We start from the raw sequence: 13,155 nt of genomic DNA, 5'->3' as shown, positions 1-13,155 counted from the left end.
CCTCCCGCTCTGGGGGCCATCTTCACCCCTACCAGGTTTGCCTGGTGCACCGAGAACCCCTCCCGTAGCCGTTAATGTTGTTTCTTTGACTCCCGGAGCACCTGTAGTCTGCCACCCATGCCCTTGACCTTGGGGTGAGCACATCTGACGCTTGCTCTGTGCTCCGTGGCGCGTGTGGGCTGAGCTTAATCTTCCTTCTGTTCTGGCCCAGACTGTGTTCAGTTCTTCACGGCAGCTGGCGGTGCCTTCTCCGCACAGACCTGGGATCCTTTCTTTCTTTTTAAAGATTTGCATCCATTCTTTTTAGAGAGAGAGAGAGAATGCATGCATACCAGCGGGGGCCTGATGCGGGGCTGGATCCCAGGACCCCGAGACCACAGCGCCGTCCAAAGTCAGCTGCTTAGCCCACCGAGCCACCCAGGGGCCCTGGATTCTTTCTCGAGAATAAATCCCACGAGCGGAGCTATGAGCCGAGGGACTCGGACTTGTTAGAGGTGCTTGGCCGCAGCTCTCTCGCAGCCTTTGGGCGAGTCGCTCCGCTGAGCAGGTCTGAGAGACCCTGTTTGCACCTCCCTTGCTGTTTTGCTGTTCAGTTTTTTGTTTGTTTTTGGAAAAGCACAGGAAACAGTAAGGGCATCTGATGTAGCCTGAGAATGATGCGCTCTTTTATCATCTGCCCCCCAGGACTCGGCGGCGCTGGACCTGCGCGGGATCGGGCAGGTGTTGCCGACCCACCTGATGGAGGAGCGGCTGATCCGGCAGCAGCAGGAGATGGAGGAAGATCAGCGCTGGCTGGAAAAGGAGGAGAGGTTTCTGGTAATTGTGTTCCTAGTGATTGGGGCGTCTTCCGCTTGGGGAGCTCTGCCAGCGTCTGCGTAGTACAGATGATGGGCAAAGCTGGTCTTTTTCAGAACAGGACACAGCCTTTTCCATCCGGTCCCAAACACACGTGATCCTAGGTTATTGGCTTTTCTGGGATTTTTTTCTGGCCAGATTTCTAAGATTTGAGTCAGCGCATCACAGGCTCAGAGGTGTGACATCTCTGTGGCTGTCGCAGAAGCAGCTCCCCCACAAGTGTCTGCTGGCATCTCGTTCCTGCAGCGCGTGGAGCCAGGCGTCCGGGCACCAGGCCCTCTTTCACGGCATTCCCTGTCCTGGGGTCCGACAGGCACCTCCCCCACGCGCATCTGGTGGCCCCCGTCCACACCCGCTCTGAAGTCTCCTGCAGCAGAGGAAGTGGTGAGGCAGAGTGGTCTCTATGTGTCGCCTGACACGAGGGCCCTTTGGACTCCTGCGCCCTCAGCCTCAGAGCGCACGCCCCCGTCAGCCCGCACGGCTAGATCAGTCTTCCTGGAGTGGCCTGAAAAGGATGATGGGACAGAGCCGGGACGCCCACCGTTGCCACAAATTCAGGAATCATTACCTTTCCTTGGGTCGTCCACAGCCACTCGCCTATGCTTCGGTTCAGTAAACTTCCCCGAGGACGCGTCTGTGTCCAGCTGTGCGCTGAAGGACCAGAGCGAGGTTGGGGGACGGTTCTCAGATCGTGCACAGCCTTCCAGGCACGGACACACTGAAAGCAGCAGTGAACGGCGTTAGGCCGCAGCAGTTTTGACCTGCACCGTTCATCAACGTGCGACCCTGATTTCATCCTGTGTGTGTGGCTCTCATTTTTTTTTTAATTGTGGAGAATTAACCACGCAGGCTCGGGGAAGCCTGTTTTCACTCTCAGGGAGGCCAGTGGCCTCCACAGAGTGTGCTGGGCTCAGTGCACAAGCCTCTGGGCTCTGCACACGGGAGCGTGCAGCATGCCAAGAGGCCTGCAGACGGCACAGGTGCCCCCCGCTCCGTGACCGCCAGGCAGGACTAGCGCCCGTGTCCTCGGCACACACCTGCTCACGTCCGAACGCCTCAATCCTAGCCGACGTCTGCCACGGTGCCGGTCACCGTCCGACGTATTTGTCATAAGTGAAGTCAGCTTGTCCGCACAGCCACCCCACAAGGAGGAGAGCGGTCAGGAGTTCTATACCCACAATTCTTGAAGGTTTTTTGCTTCAGAATTCAATATTTTTTTTACTTTAGAAAACCGGCCTAGTGTGGTGTGCACGCCACGGGCGAGGTCATGTTCTAGGAGCGTCCCAGAGGAAGAGCGGCGGTGTTCCTGCAGCAAAGCACGAACGCTCGTATGCACGGGTGTAAATGCAGACGTCACCTCAGCTCGGCCGCGTTCTGCCATGAGAGTCACTTGCTTCAAATGCAAGATCAAATAAAAATTAAACTAAACTAAATTAAATTTTTGATCATTGGTGCTTTGTAAATTTTGGAGACAAGGATAAAAAGGAGTGTGCCCAGTCCGTATCACCCTCATTTTAGGACAGAGAGGATTCCCGCCGTCGCCCAGCTAGCGTGTGACCGAGCCCGGAGCAGCCTGGGGACCTGCGCGGGGTCCGTCCTGGCTGCCGCACCGTCCGCGCCCTCGAGGTGCGAGGCAGCATCGTGCGGGGGTACTCGCGTCCTCCCCACAGCAGGGTCTGAAGTGTGGCCAGCCACTCTGAGGGACTGCCTTTCGAACAGAAGTTTCAAACTCTCGAGAGTCTCTGTGACTGAAATCGAAGCTGACGGCAGCGCAGGGCAAGCTGCGGACGGAGGTGCTTGTCCCCACAGGAGTCTGACAGGTCGGCCCCGAGCTGCTCTGGGCCGCCCAAACGCCTGGCCTCCGGCCCCTCTCGGACATTCGTCCAGACAGCCTGTTGCCTGCACGGACGTGGGATTTCGAAAGTCGGTATTTCCCGATTCTTCAGCCCGGATCTGAGGTATCTGAATACCGTCGCCTTGTGTATGACCGACTACGCGTGACCCAGGCGCTGTCTCCGAGCCGCGGCCGACCGGACCGCACTGCTCGTCTGCTGGGGTACTGCACGCAGCAAGGGGTCAAGGGCGGTGCCAGTGGCCAGATCGGTCGAGCCAAGGCTGAAGGAGCCATTGGAATCTGCAGGGAAGACAAGTCCAGGGAGGACCACTGGCAGAGGATGAGCCTGACTAACGGCGTGGGTCAGGAGACTGTTCTCAGAAATCCCCACCCGCTCTAACGGACCAGAGCCGTGGGACGCAGCTCCTGAGCTCAGTGCCGACCCCGTCTTCTGAGTGGTTTCGGGGCCCGGATGGCTCGCTGGGGGGCTTTCTCTTGTCGTGGACATGGTTTCCGTGCAGTGCACGAACAGGCCTGGATCGGGTATGGTTCGGTGCCTTCGGTAAATGTGTGAGTCCGGGGACCCCACGCCCACGCACAGGACGTTTCTAAGCCCCCACACAGCTTGCAGATGGTGTTCGAAGTCTGTTCGCGAAGCTGCATGGAGGGGCCCCCGCAGCTCTGGTGCGCGCCGCACCTTGCCTGCGGGATGGCCTGGGCACTGTGGCATCCCCAGTGGGCATGTCTCCGGAGCTCAGGACCTTGCCCAGGGTTTGTCCCGGCCTCCTTTACTGCTCACCGTGTTTTTAAGTGCACGTCTCCCTTCCCTGCCGGATGCCTGCCTGGCTCTAGTGCAGTCGCCTTCACTGAGCGCGGCGGTCGTGTGCTCTCTGCGCATATGCGGGTGATTTCTAGACCCTGCTCTTCTGTTTTCCAGTATCCAGCACATGAACTCGGATTTCCTCGGATTTTCTGTTGCTTTTCGCCCCATTTTGAGGCATAAGTGATCTACGTGTGACTTTTTAAAAAGCATTTCCTTTCTTTATTTTCAGTGTTCGTTACATACCTCGTAACATCGTGTTCCTATTCTGAAGTGTCTCTCGCAGACTTTCTTACTGAATAGGTCCTCACCTGCTTTCATTTTTAAAGATGTTGTCTGTAATACCTTTTCTGTTACGTATTTTAGGGTTTGGGGAGGGGTTTTTTGTTTGTTTTTTAAGAATAACTCGTGAGGACATTGACATGATGAATAATGTGTGACATTTTGCTTGGGTTTGGGCCAACCCCTCATTCCAGAGTCAGTCCCTACTTAAGGCATAATTGGTCATTCTTTTAAGGTCATGGCGTGTGTCACTGTTTCCCATTAGAATTTAGTATTGCTCTCCGTAAGTGAGAATGACTTCCCTTTTGTCGTTGTGGCTTCAAGATCAAATCGGTACCGGGGTCACAGGGCGGTCGGATAGTCCCGACCCTGTCTTTGATTCGGGTGTTCGCAAGGTAGGCCTTGTAGGTGGTAGGTCTGAGGGCAAGTGCGTACTTGAGACGGGGGCCTCCTCCGAGCGGGAGTACCAGGCAGAGCCCCGACTGTGACAGAGAGGACTGGGCACAGGAGGGGAGGCCCAGCACATGCAGCCTTTGGGGAGGGCTGAGTAGCTGGAGGACCCAGCAAGGGTCAGTCCAGGGACATCTGGGGAAGACATTCCAGGAAGCCAGCATGCCTAGCACATGGGCCCAAGGACACCTGAGCACAGAAGGACCACCACGGCGCACGGAGAGGGACAGACAACACAGGACGCCTTAGGCCATGGCAGGCTGGGGGAGCCAGGGGCCAGGCACGTGGGAGGTGGCAGGAAAACAATGAGCACACTGCGTGTTGGCACTCAGCGTGATCATTCCTGGCTTGGACTCTCGTTTTCAGGAAGGCATTACTAGAAAGAACCCAGACTCCAGAGTCAGCCCAATGAGAATTAAAAATCCTAGTTATTAACGACCCCTTAAAAATTGTTTAATCTCTCTGCTTGCATTTATTAATCTGTTCTTCTGTAGCATAGTTACCTTCTCTAGAGAGCGCAGGTAGTAGTGTTCTCCCGGGGCTGGGTCGAGGATTAGGATGTGTAGCTCGTACTCAGGTGGGCAAGGAGGGAACTCACGGTTCTTCCTCCAAGGGCCGTCTCTGCCTCCCAGCTTGTTCTCCAGCGCCTGTGCGAGCTGCGCTGCTGAGACTCCAAACTCCTAGATCCTATCCCGCATCCTGCAGAGTTCCCAAAGACCGTCCCGGAGTGCCCTCCAGCCGCTCCGGACCGAAAACTAACATAACAGACTCAGTGAGAGAGTGGGCCGCTTTCAGGGGTTCTGCAAGGAAGCATCGCTTCTATTAGATTTGCTGGTTGTTACACATAAGCCATAATTCCTTTTTGCTGGTAGAAGAGCTCCCATCAGAGGCTTATTTTTAGCAGCTAGGCAGCAAGGCCTCTGCTTTGGCCGGACCTGCACATACTCCCAGGATGTGGAGTCTGGGGGCAAGAGGCAGCCTGTCAGTGAGGAAGGGTGAGTTTCTGGGTTTTTTCCTAAACCACTGTAGACGTGATATCCTCGTAAAACAAAGGGCAATTAGTAGAAAAAAGTTTTGTTTTGTTTTAAGAAATTTTTTTTAAACATATGTGAAATATGAGCCAGATTGTTTTTATGAACTCCACCAGGCCTAAGAATTACTATTTCAAGTTGCTCTAGAACTTTCTAAAGACGCTTGCCTTCTGTTTGTCTCATTATGACCTGGTGACACACTGTCCCTGACGCTCAGTAGTCCTCAGGCCGCGCTGGGCATATCACCACCTCTCCCTTCCACAGGGTAAGCTTCTGCACCCTGCCAGAGGGCCTGCAGATTTGTTGGGAAAATTATCTTCCAAGTTACTTTGTCAGAAATATTGTCCAGATTTTTTCTAGTAGTTGAGACTCAGCTGCTGTCGATCTAACCTCCCATTGTTAGGACTCAGCACTGAGTGTGGGGACTGCTCTTAGTTCCAGCGGCTACCTTTTCTTGAGTGCTCTGGGGAGTCCGTACGTCCCCACGTGTCCCCATGCTGGCGCTTGCCCAAGGCCACACGGCTCTGACCTACGGCTCTTGTTCCTTGTGCTGGACCCGCTCCCCGACCCACTCGTGAACTCTCTGAGATGGCTGTGTGCCAGCGAGCCCCCCGCCTCATGGGCTGTCCCACACCGGCTGGCCCCTCAGTCTGTTCAGAGCATATGCCTTCGCATCAGGCCCTGCTGCCAGACAGACTTGGGTCCCCATTTATCTTCCTTCCAGTGTGCACAGTAGTCGAACGTGGCACGGTGCGCAAGACAGGATTTTTTTTTTTTTTAAAGATTTTATTTATTTATTTTGACAGAGAGAGAGATCACAAGTAGGCAGAAAGTCAGGCAGAGAGAGAGAGGAGGAAGCAGGCTCCCCGCCAAGCAGAGATCCTGATGTGGGACTCCATCCCAGGACCCTGAGATCACAACCCGAGCCGAAGGCAGCGGCTTAACCCACTGAGCCACCCAGGCGCCCCGCAAGACAGGATTTAATGTTAACGTCAGAAAGTCCTCTCTATGTAAAGCCTGCAGTGTGGTCTGGAAAAGGAAATGAGTGTTTAAGCTGTTTCTCCTGTCACACAGACCCAGTCAGTCTGAATAATGATGAGTGCCAGGACAGGGCACTCGTGGGGGTGGTGGGCGGCAAGGACAGGGTCACAAGACCGCCTCTGGCCCGCTTCTCCTGAGCCAGGCCGCATCCCTCCTGTGTTCCTTGCATCGGCCACATTGAAGGAGAAGGGACTTTGGAAAGCCTCACGTTTGAAGTTTCTAGAGGGATGGCTGTGAGCGTAGAGCCCACACCGCGACTGTGGGCTGCCATGTCCCCAGAACCTGAAACAGAGCCTTCAGCCCTCACCGGCTGCCCACGGCGACGTGGTGCACATGCCACACAACACAGAACTCACAGCGCTGCTGCTCTTCGGTACCAGGAGCTGGAAATAACCCACCTGCCGGTTCCCACAGACTCGATCAGTGACACAGTGGCTACCGCACGACAGTGAAACTGGGAAAACCCCAACACACATCCGCAGGGAGGGGCTCACAGAGATAATGTCCGCCAGAGACACGAGGCACAGGGCCGTGCACATGACGCAGTTCTCTCGTGTGAGCGCTCTGGGGTGCGGTCGGATCGGTCCCCTCCTGCGGCGGAGTCAGGTCTCAGCTCAAGCCCGCTGCGGGCGTCCGCGGTGTTGGGTGGGCGCACGCATCTCTAAGAGTGCACGGAGCTCGTACACGCGGGATTTGTGCACTTGGCTGTGCACGTTATACCCGAGCTAAGGAAGGGAGGAGAAGGCCTGCCTGATGGGGGGGGGGGGGGACGCCCCAGGCAGCCCCGGACGTTCTCGGCGTTTGTGCTCTATTTGGGTAAGATTTCAGTGTCCGTTTCCTCTTCTCATACTGCTATCTCCAAATCTAGAATATTGTAAGAGGGAACAGGAAGGTTTCGTTTCCCCAGGAGCGGCACCAGACGGGCTGAGTCCGGCCCCCTGAGGCCCCCGAGCTGGCACTCCTCTCTCAGGCCGCGTCGTCCGTGTGAGGAAAAGGCTTGGATATTTCCGTTCCTAGCACACAAGTGGACTTTATAGAGACAGGCTTTCTCATTTTAAAATCGAAGTCCTGTCCTGGGGAAAGTTTTAACATGAGGGAGTTACTGTGAGTCGGAAAAATAAGTCATCTCATATGGTTTCTGTGGAAATAGATAATTCATGTAAATGCACGAAACACAGCACCTAATTCTGTGACAGTAAATGTCATTTGCTTTTGTTTAAGTAAAAAAGTAAAGTACTTCCTCCAGTTCAGGGTGCCTGGCTGACTCATTCAGAAGAACATACTTGATCTCTGGGTCATGGGGTTAAGCCCCACATTGAGTGTAGAGCTTCCTTAAATAAACAAACAAACTTTTAAAAATATCTATTTCTGGAGCACCTGGTGGCTCAGTGGGTTAAAGCCTCTGCCTTCGGCTCAGGTCATGATCTGAGGGTCCTGGGATCGAGCCCCGCATCGGGCTCTCTGCTCAGCAGGGAGCCTGCTTACCTTCCTCTCTCTGCCTGCCTCTCTGCCCACTCGTGATCTCTGTCTGTCAAATAAATAAATTATATCTTTAAATATATATATATCTCTGTTTCCTACAGTTACAAGTACTCGCTAACTAGCTGTTACCTGACGACACACCTCATGTTGCCTCAGACAGCTACGGCTGTTCCTCATTTTATCACAGCCGTTGTGTTCTTTCCGTGCTGAAAGTTTGTGGCAAACCCTGCGCTGAGCAAGTCTGTTGGTGCCATTTTCCCCACAGCATTTGCTCTCTTCATGTCTCGTGTCATATGGTGGTGGTTCTCATGGTGCTTTAGACGTTCTCGTCGTCACTAGATTTCTGGGATGATCCCCAATCTGTGGTCTTTGAGTACAAGTGTAGTTGCCGCGCATGAGCCGCGCCCACAGGAGCTGGAGAACTTCGTAAACACGGTCTCTGTGCGGCCGCTCCGCGACCAGCCAGCCCCGCATCTCTCTCGCCCTCTCCTCGGATAGCCCTGTTCCCTGACACAAAAACATGGAGATTAGGCAGTTAATAACCCCACAGGCACCCCTCTGTTGAGGTGAAAGGAAAAGTCCCACATCCCACTTTAAATCGGGAAGCTAGAAACGATCAAGCGTCGTGAGAAGGCCGATGGGGACCCAGACAGGCGGAAGGCGAGGTCTCCTGCACCCACAGCCACATCGTGAACGCAAGAAGTTCTGGAAGGAAATCACACGAGCTTCTCCGGGATACCCAGCTGGTAAGAAAGCGAAACGGCCTTCTTGCCGACGTGGAGAGCGTGGTTCTGGTCTGGATAGAAGATCCCAGCAGGAACCGCTTTCTCTCGAGCCAGAGCCTCACCCAGAGCAAGGCCTGCGCGCTCTTCAGTTCCGGGTCGGCTGGGAGAGGTGAGGAAGCCTCGGGAGAGCAGCCGGAAGCCGGCAGCGGTCCCTGACGCTGCAGGGAAGGGGTCGTCTCCAGACCGTCCCCGTGCAGGACCGAACGGCAGTGCCGACGTCAGAGCTGCCGTGGTTCTCCAGAATATCGAGCTCAGGTCACTCACGAAGGCGGCTGCGCCAAGCAACAGGTGTCCCGTGTAGATGAACAGGTGTCCCTTGTACGGGAAGGAGACGCCATCTAGGACATCGGCAGCTGGAGAGAAGTCGGTGGCTGGCTTTAAAGCCTCAAAGGACAGGCTGACCCCTTGTTAGGGGCTCCCGCAGCTGGTGAGGGTAGGATGAGGCCGGTGCCCACGGGCCATTCTGGAAGTCCTAGGCCCTGCGGAATCATGTGGAATCTTTCTGCCTGAGCTCTATCAATGGAGCGGGAGAGGCTGCGCGACTGCTGTCTGCTTACAGCAGGACTCACTGAATGTTTTAAGCGCACTCTTGAGACCTCCTGCCCGGAAGAAAAGATTCGTTTTGAAATAGGACCGCTCACTGGCAGTGTACCTGGTCACCAGGAGCTCTGATGGGGACGGCCGCAGAGGTTTAGGCGGATCTGTGGCCAGGAGATCAAGGAGTAGCATCCACGGTCAAGTCGTCTTATTTAAGACGGTGATAGCGGCCATGGGTAGGGAGTCCTCCAACGGAGCTGGGTGAAGCCAGCTGAAAACCTTCTGGAAAGGACGCATCGTCCTAGATGTCGTGAAGAATTTGTGGTTCATGGGAAGAGGCCAAAATGTGAACAGAGACAGGAGTTTGGAGGAAGGGGATCACCCCCGTGGATGGTGGAGGGGCTCAGGACGTCCGCGGAGGGCGTCCCTGCAGACATGGGGCCAGCAGCAGGAGAACCAGAGCCCCAAGCGGAGTCAGGACGCGGGACCGCACTGCCAAAATCTCTGGCTCGAACTCACGGCTGAGGAGGTGCCACACAGAGAGGAGCGGAGAATGCGCTTCCCAGAGATGGAGGCTATGAAGACGGGGAAAGACAACAGAGGATCTAGAACATTCCATGGCCCGAGTCGGCACGGCGACAGCCAGGTTTGAGAGGACAGACGCCGGCTTTGGCGGCAGTTCTGTGGGTGAGATGCCGTCAGCGTCACAGGCTGTGGAGAGACCGTGAGAGGAAGGGGCGGGCAGTGATGCGGTTGGTATGTTTTAGCAACAAAGTATCTTATAATTCAAGTATGTACATGGTGGGGGGTATAGCTCAGTGGTAGAGCATTTGACTGCAAGTATGTACATGGTGTTTCAGACCTAACGCTGCTGCAGGCTTAATCCACCAGAGCATGGTGAGGACACAGCTTGGATCACCGCCCGGAGACCGCACAGACCATCTTCTGCGATACCTGCTTTCCCTCGGCGTCAGGAGCCCCGCGCGGTAGCCCCACCGTGTGCCTGTAGTTCTGCCTTCTGAGCCGGGAGTTCCTCGTCTGTGAAACATCTTCTCTCCCTTGCATTTTTACTACGGCATTCCTTGAGCAAGTACTTACTGAATGTCCAGTACGCATGTGACTGTCTCAAGCACGTACTTAATCTTTATAGTCACTGTACGAGGCGACTACCCCTTTTCCAGCTGAGAAATGATGGGTTTGGAGAGGTTGGATGCCTTGTCCAAGGGGCATGGTCCCTGTTCACGGTCAGTCGTGCAGGGACTGCATTTCCTCCCCCCTGCGTGTCCTGTTCCTACCCGGTCACAGAGAGAGTGGGGGAAGCCGACAGCCCACAGCCTCCATCCTCCCGGGGCCTGGCATCCGGTGCGAAGAAGCAGAAGTTCTAATGTGTAGGAACGGAGCGCAGATCTATACAGTATTTTGTTTCTTGAACTGTTTTCAATGGCAGTGCAGCGGTGCAGGCCCGGAGGGAGCCTCTGGACAGCAGTAACGCCAGACAGCGCGCCCGCTGGGCAGCTCGAGCCGGGATTTGTCAGATGCTCGAACCCTCTGACTCAGAAATTCCATCCTTAGAAACCTATGCTAGGGAAATAGTCAGGGACGTCGTCAAACATTGCCACACAGAGGTCTACATCCACAACCTATTTACACAGTCAAAATTTTGAAAAGGGCCGTGGCATTCAGCAGACAGAACAGTTTCCTTCACGTGACCCTCTCTGTGGTGCCTGCTTGGTCTGTAGTATTCATTCATCTAATCCTCCCGTGAGACACGGGCAGTGGCTACCATGACTGCGCTGTTTCGAAGCGGAAAAAACTAAGGCCCAGGTCACTCCGCTTTGAAAGGGCTGGAGCCTGAGCCACCCCCAGGCTGCCTGACGCCAGAGCCCGTTCACCTCACTGTCCATTTCTGTGTGTGACAGCCCTCACATTGGGGGGGGTGGGTACTGCAGCTTATTAACCTGGTTTTGACCCATTTCCACTATATAATGTTACATAAAGGATAGAAAATTCTGTGGCATGTCTTCATTTTTGTAAACACGTTTGTAAGAAGGCAGATAAAGCTCATTGCTTTCTCACACTTCCCCCCACCCCACTACACCGCCACACACCAGCGCTTATGGGTTCTGTCCTCTGTGCTCAGTGCCGGGCCCTTGCAGGTGTAGGGTGGACAGGACAAATCAGACATCGAGACGTTCTCTGTCGAATGGGGGAAGTGATTACTGCGGGATTCCTGCCACGGAGAGGATCTCTATAAGATTCAGCAGACTGGCAGAGACCGAGAAAGGAGCCATCCTGTCTGGAGAGGCCTTGGGAAGTGCCCCCCAAAAAGGGGTCTGGGGCCGGAGCACATGGGCAAAGGGGACGCAGGAGTCTGCGTGGCCATGGAGCGGGTGTCGGGCGGGCGGGAGGCCACCACACATCCTGGGCTTCAGGAGGAGCAGACCTAACACGCGCTATACCATGACGGCATGTAACCACCTTGGTCTGTTGGGGGGTTCGTGAAATTCGCATACTCTTATTCGTGGTAGATCCAGCTTTATCCGCGTGGTTTCTGAATCGTAGATGCGGTGGGCGGGGAAAGGAAGTGAGCGTGACTGGACTCTGCTGCCGAGGACAGACGAGCCCCACTCTGCCAGGAAGCAGCGCCCGGGGCGGAGGTCTCTCTGTCCAGGAGAAACCCCGTGCGGCGCTAGGAGGAGCGGAGAAGACAGGCTTTCCCGGGCTGCGTGCGGCCGCAGGGCCCTCCTCTTCGCTCTGCACATGTGGCTTTGCCAGGACGACTGACCTGTGTTTGGCATCACGGGGTTGGAGGATTTTTCTGAAACTGGGGAACTTTCAACCGTGCTTATTCAGGGGACGGTGATGTTGTTTGCGGAAGGAACCGAATACAGAATATGTCCATGATTCTCCAACCAGGAATGAAACTGTCTGGTTTTGTTTCCTCTGCTTTAGAAACCCGACGTCCGGCTCTCTCGAGGCAGTATTGACAGGGAGGACGGAAGCCTCCAGGGCCCGGTAAGCAGCGGTCGAGTTCTTGCCAGGATGGACGGGGGCATCGCTTTGTATATACGATACCCACTCTCACTCACCTTCATAGCCTGGAACACATGAATCCGTTCTTTAAGTAAAGCGAACATTTTGGCCCAGATGGTTGGAAGCTGTCGTGCACAGCCCAGTGCGACGCTCCCCAGGCTCTGTGCTCTCCAGAAACCGGTGTGCGTGCTGCTAGCGTGTGTAAGCTGTCCTTCGCTACATGTTTGTACTCCTAGTGTGTGCTGATACGTTTCCACGGTCACAGGACACTTGTGTAGGATTTTTTTTTCCTACGTGTGTTGTAGGGGGAAGTGCCTGAAACTCTCTTTAAAGAGCTGGCTTACGGTTATTCGAAATATGTTTAAAGCCTGCTAGAAATATTCCCTAATCTTTTAGGGAGAGTAGTTTAAGTCATTTCATTAAGATTTCCATTAGCAGAAGTTTGAGTAAAATACAAGCAGATTTCTCTAACCGTGTAAAGAAGTTTCCAGGTCAGGAGAGAGGCCGGAGCCACCATGTGGCGGAGCTGTGGAGATAAAGCATCTGCCTCCCCGGGCTTCCGGGTTTACTTCCAAACACTCTGACTTGTGTGCCCAAGGCTGGGTCCTCACCCAGCCCCGAGATGCACCGCGTGGAGTGACCTACCAGGAGTTTCTCTAACCCGTGCTGTGCAGTCCAGCTGCCCCTGAGATCTGGCCCCTGGAGTATGTGCTTGGTCACCAGCATGGGAAGATCTGACCCCTCCCGTCAGAGTGTGCTGGCGCGGTGGGCTCTGGTTCACGAGCACGAAGTCCCATCACCTGCCATTGAACGTTCCACACACACAGCTCCTTCCTTAGATCGAAAAGGTGAACTGCTAGTCCTCCTCACTTGGTATGACCGAGCCTCGGCGTGAAGGTAAACCCTGTTCAGGGGACTGGGATGTTCTGTTAGAAAAGGGAGGTGGTGTGTGTTTCAGTGCGTGGCAATAGCAGGCCCCCAGAAAGCACATGGACTGGGAGAATC

At 54.8% G+C, this 13,155-nt stretch overlaps 1 protein-coding gene across 18 annotated transcripts in view; it reads left to right on the top strand.

Moving 5' to 3' along the window:
• Nucleotides 1-13,155, top strand: part of PTK2 (protein tyrosine kinase 2) — a 248,642-nt gene that overhangs the window by 221,747 nt on the left and 13,740 nt on the right. For all 18 annotated transcript variants that reach the window (XM_032315953.1, XM_032315950.1, XM_032315952.1 and 15 more), the window contains 2 exons: nucleotides 685-816; nucleotides 12,070-12,132. In XM_032315953.1, the coding sequence (XP_032171844.1) occupies nucleotides 685-816; nucleotides 12,070-12,132 (195 nt within the window). The remainder of the gene's footprint in view (nucleotides 1-684; nucleotides 817-12,069; nucleotides 12,133-13,155) is intronic.

The sequence above is a fragment of the Mustela erminea genome, chromosome 16, assembly GCF_009829155.1.
Source record: "Mustela erminea isolate mMusErm1 chromosome 16, mMusErm1.Pri, whole genome shotgun sequence".
Taxonomy (NCBI): Eukaryota; Metazoa; Chordata; class Mammalia; order Carnivora; family Mustelidae; genus Mustela; species Mustela erminea.
This window is presented reverse-complemented; position numbering and strand designations above follow the sequence as displayed.